Source organism: Coregonus clupeaformis, unplaced genomic scaffold, assembly GCF_020615455.1.
Source record: "Coregonus clupeaformis isolate EN_2021a unplaced genomic scaffold, ASM2061545v1 scaf0372, whole genome shotgun sequence".
NCBI lineage: Eukaryota > Metazoa > Chordata > Actinopteri > Salmoniformes > Salmonidae > Coregonus > Coregonus clupeaformis.
In genome coordinates, this window is record NW_025533827.1 from 232,501 (window position 1) to 237,500 (window position 5,000).

Genomic DNA, 5,000 nt, shown 5'->3' on the forward strand with positions numbered 1-5,000 from the left:
CGCAAAATGGCTTCTGAAACCCGTCAGTCTATTCTTGTTCTGAGAAATGAAGGCTATTCCAATGTGAGAAATTGGCAAGAAACAGAAGATCTCGTACAACGCTGTGTACTACTCCCTTCACAGAACAGCGCAAACTGTCTCTAACCAGAATAGAAAAAGGAGTGGGAGGTGCCGGTGCACAACTGAGCAAGAGGACAAATACATTAGAGTGTCTAGTTTGAGAAACAGACGCCTCACAGGTCCTCAACTGGCAGCTTCATTAAATAGTACCCGCAAAACACCAGTCTCAACGTCAACAGTGAAGAGGCGACTCCGGGATGCTGACCTTCTAGGCAGAGTTGCAAAGAAAAAGCCATATCTCAGACTGGCCAATAAAAAGAAAAGATCAAAGATGGGCAGTCTGAGATATGGCTTTTTCTTTGCAACTCTGCCTAGAAGGTCAGCATCCCGGAGTCGCCTCTTCACTTTAGAATAAGGCTGTAACGTTTAAAAAAAAAAAAATCTGAAAAAGTCAGGCGGTCTGAATACTTGCCGAATGCACTGTATTAGTTTAGCTTTGACTAAAATAAATACGAAACACTCGTATAAATCAAACAGTTTCAGTAGTCAGTTTGTTTGTTATATTTAGTTTTGGTTGGCAATTGTAATATCTTTATTAGTAACATAGGATCATTAGTGGCTTAATAATACAAGGATGTACAGTGTCTCTGTCTCAGAGAAACAAATCAAGTTTAACATACAAAACATGTCTGGTACATACCAATGATGTATACGAACCCTGGATTGCTGATGCTATGTATTGGCCAATGAGACTTTGAAGCCATCGGTCGGCCATATTGGCACTCCCCAGTAGGAGCAGTCCTCCATGGGAACGAATGGAATTCTACAGTATTTCAATTCAATGTTTCAAGGACAAAATTACATGTATTTAAGTATTTGTGTTGTTGTAGTGGGGACAGTAACATAATATTATACTTTAAGGAAAATGTTTTTATATACACCAAGTATACAAAACATAAAGAACACTTGCTCTTTCCATGACAGACTGAGCAGGTGAATCCAGGTGAAAGCTATGATCCCGTTTTGATGTCACCTGTTAAATCCACTTCAATCAGTGTAGATGAAGTGAAGGAGACAGGTTAAAGAAGGATTTTTAAGCCTTGAGACTATTGAGACATGGATTGTGTTATGTGTGCCATTCAGAGGGTGAATGGGCAAGACAAGATATTTAAGTGCTTTTAAACAGGTACGGTAGTAGGTGCCAGGCACACCGGTTTGTGTCAAGAACTGCAACTCTGCTGGTTTTTTTTTCACGCTCAACAGTTTTCCCCGTGTGGATCAAGAGTCACCACCCAAAGGACATCCAGCCAACTTGACACAACTGTGGGAAGCGTTGGAGTCAACATGGGCCGGCATCTCGGTGGAACGCGTTCGACACCTTGTAGAGTCCACGGCCCGATATTAGGTCCAAACGTTTGGTTTTCTCAGTGTTTATATTTTATTTATAGCTGTAATAGAATAAACGAATGACGTTAATAAAGGCATTTCTATAGTTTCCAAAATATTTGTTTTTTACAATGGCGAGGGAGAGCCAAGATGGCGGCACAGTGGCTTCAACACAGCACCAGTCATATAAATAACTGGTACATATTACCAGGGAATGGACTCTGGACTGGGCGACCCAACCCGACAGACACATACATGCAGACAAAGGCAAATTCCCACAACCCACCATCATCCATTGGTATAAGAACAAGACAAGGCACAACGCCTTCCACCTGCAAAAACGCACATTTAATTTCCTTTTTAATCTACATGTCCCTTTACGTTGGGCACAGTGGCATGCACGCTGAACTACAGAATCAAAAAGTATTGGACCCATCAGAAGAGAAGAAACCAATGAAGAAGATTTTGTTAGCATGATGACTGTGCTTTGACTGACTAACTGTCTGATTATTAAAATCTGCATTCTCTATTTCTACACATGCAGGCATGCACACACACACACACACACACACACACACACACACACAGAGTGGCGTATGGAAGACTACGGCTTTCCTTGGTGAGCAGTAAGAGATGAAAGTGGGGTGAAGGCTAACTCCGATATGGAGCCAAGGCTAACACTATTATCCCCTCTCTCTCCTCCCCCCAGCCTTCTCTCTCCTCCCCCCAGCCTTCTCTCTCCTCCCCCCAGCCTTCTCTCTCCTCCCCCCCAGCCTTCTCTCTCCTCCCCCCAGCCTTCTCTCTCCTCCCCCCCAGCCTTCTCTCTCCTCCCCCAGCCTTCTCTCCTCCCCCAGCCTTCTCTCTCCTCCCCAGCCCTCTCTCCTCCCCCAGCCTTCTCTCTCCTCCCCCAGCCTTCTCTCTCCTCCCCCCAGCCTTCTCTCTCCTCCCCCCAGCCTTCTTTTTAAGGTCAGGATTCCTCCCCTTCTCCTTGGCTGCATAGGGACTGTTAAAAGTATCTCAAAACAACACATAGTTCTTATATGTAACTAAGATGTGACCTTGTGGTAACCTTGTGGTTACATTACAGTGTTACATTACATTACAGTGTTGTGTATTAGAAGCAGTTCAGACGTATACAGCATCAACAGATGAAACTGTTAACTCTAACTGGATTAGAGCAAGATCACGTTGTCTGACGCGTCAAATAGTATTTCTTGACTTGTATCTTTTTGACACAGTACGACCCAAAATGGTGTTCGAAGACACTTAAGAGACAAAATATCATTTTCATGTCAAATAAACCCCAAATACTACAACACCCCAAAATGAAATCCACCCATAAAAACAAATACTGGAAGACATTGTAGAGTCAGAGGTTAGAGTGGCTGTGCATCATGTTTCCTCAACCACTGGGATGGTTGGGTTCAGGTCTGGTGGGCGGAAATAAGATTCCTTGGCTAATGAGTTTGCTCCATTCAGGTCTGGTGGGCAGAGATTGAGGTTGCAGTAACCAATAGGATGGCTTGTTTTAGTCCTGGTGGGTGGAGATTGATATTACTTGACCAATAGGATGGCTGGGTTCAGGTTCCTTGACCAATTATATATTTTCATTCAGGTCTGGTGGGCGGAGATGAGGTTGCAGTAACCAATTGGATTGCAAGGTGGAGGTTCCTTGGCTAATAGGAACACTCCATTCAGGTCTGGTGATGTTCCTTGACCAATAGCGTTGCTCCATTCAGGTCTGGTGGGCGGAGATGAGGTTGCGTAGCTGTTTGACCACAGTGTCGATGAGTTTCTGTTTGTCTCTCTCGTTCTTCCTGAACTGAGCAAACATGTTGTTCTTACGACTAGTGTCTTTCATCCTGATAGAGAGAGAGATGGAGGGAGAGGAGAGAGGGATGGAGGGAGATGAGAGGAGAGAGGGATGGTGGAGGGAGAGGAGAGAGGGATGGAGGGAGAGGAGAGAGGGATGGAGGGAGAGGAGAGAGGGATGGAGGGAGATGAGAGGAGAGAGGGATGGTGGAGGGAGAGGAGAGAGAGATGGAGGGAGAGGAGAGAGGGATGGAGGGAGATGAGAGAGGGATGGAGGGAGATGAGAGGAGAGAGGGATGGTGGAGGGAGAGGAGAGAGGGATGGAGGGAGAGGAGAGAGGGATGGAGGGAGATGAGAGGAGAGAGGGATGGTGGAGGGAGAGGAGAGAGGGATGGAGGGAGAGGAGAGAGGGATGGCGGGAGGGAGAGGAGAGAGGGATGGAGGGAGAGGAGAGAGGGATGGAGGGAGAGGAGAGAGGGATGGAGGGAGAGGAGAGAGGGATGACGGAGAGGAGAGAGGGATGGAGGGAGAGGAGAGAGGGATGGAGGGAGAGGAGAGAGGGATGGAGGGAGAGGAGAGAGGGATGAGGGAGAGGAGAGAGGGATGAGGGAGAGGAGAGAGGGATGGAGGGAGAGGAGAGAGGGATGGAGGGAGAGGAGAGAGGGATGAGGGAGAGGAGAGAGGGATGAGGGAGAGGAGAGAGGGATGGAGGGAGGGAGGGAGAGAATGATGGAGGGAGAGGAGAGAGGGATGGAGGGAGAGGAGAGAGGGATGAGGGAGAGGAGAGGAGAGAGGGAGGGAGGGAGAGAGGGAGGGAGGGAGAGAGGGATGGAGGGAGAGGAGAGGAGAGAGAGGGAGGGAGGGAGAGGAGAGAGGGATGGAGGGAGGGAGGGAGAGAATGATGGAGGGAGAGGAGAGAGGGATGGAGGGAGAGGAGAGAGGGATGGAGGGAGAGGAGAGAGGGATGGAGGGAGGGAGCGGGGGATGGAGGGAGAGGAGAGGAGAGAGGGAGGGAGGGAGAGAGGGAGGGAGGGAGAGAGGGAGGGAGGGAGAGAGGGATGGAGGGAGAGGAGAGGAGAGAGAGGGAGGGAGGGAGAGGAGAGAGGGATGGAGGGAGAGGGAGAGAGGATGAGGGAGAGGAGAGAGGGAGGGAGGGAGGGAGAGAGGGAGAGAGGGAGGGAGGAGGGAGGAGGGAGGGAGGGAGGGAGAGAGGGAGAGAGGGATGGAGGGAGAGGAGAGGAGAGAGAGATGGAGGGAGAGGAGAGAGGGATGGAGGGAGAGGAGAGAGGGATGGAGGGAGAGGAGAGAGGGATGGAGGGAGAGGAGAGGAGAGAGGGATGGAGGGAGAGAGGGATGGAGGGAGAGGAGAGGAGAGAGGGATGGAGGGAGAGGAGAGGAGAGAGGGAGGGAGGGAGAGGAGAGGAGAGAGGGAGGGAGGGAGGTAGGGAGAGGAGAGGAGAGAGGGATGGAGGTAGGGAGAGGAGAGAGGGATGGAGGTAGGGAGAGGAGAGGAGAGAGGGATGGAGGTAGGGAGAGGAGAGGAGAGAGGGATGGAGGTAGGGAGAGGAGAGGAGAGAGGGATGTAGGGAGAGGAGAGGAGAGAGGGATGGAGGGAGAGGAGAGGAGAGAGGGAGGGAGGGAGGTAGGGAGAGGAGAGGAGAGAGGGATGGAGGTAGGGAGAGGAGAGAGGGATGGAGGTAGGGAGAGGAGAGGAGAGAGGGATGGAGGTAGGGAGAGGAGAG

The 5,000-nt window shown here is 50.0% G+C and overlaps 1 protein-coding gene across 2 annotated transcripts in view; it reads right to left on the bottom strand.

Annotated features, from left to right (window-relative positions):
* Window positions 1–2,380: 2,380 nt before the first annotated feature.
* LOC121560069 (exocyst complex component 6B-like) overlaps window positions 2,381–5,000 on the bottom strand; it is a 119,369-nt gene continuing 116,749 nt past the window's right edge. For both annotated transcript variants that reach the window (XM_045215121.1, XM_045215120.1), the window contains one exon: window positions 2,381–3,308. In XM_045215121.1, coding sequence (XP_045071056.1) covers window positions 3,182–3,308 — 127 coding nt within the window. In that variant the 3' untranslated portion in view covers window positions 2,381–3,181. The remainder of the gene's footprint in view (window positions 3,309–5,000) is intronic.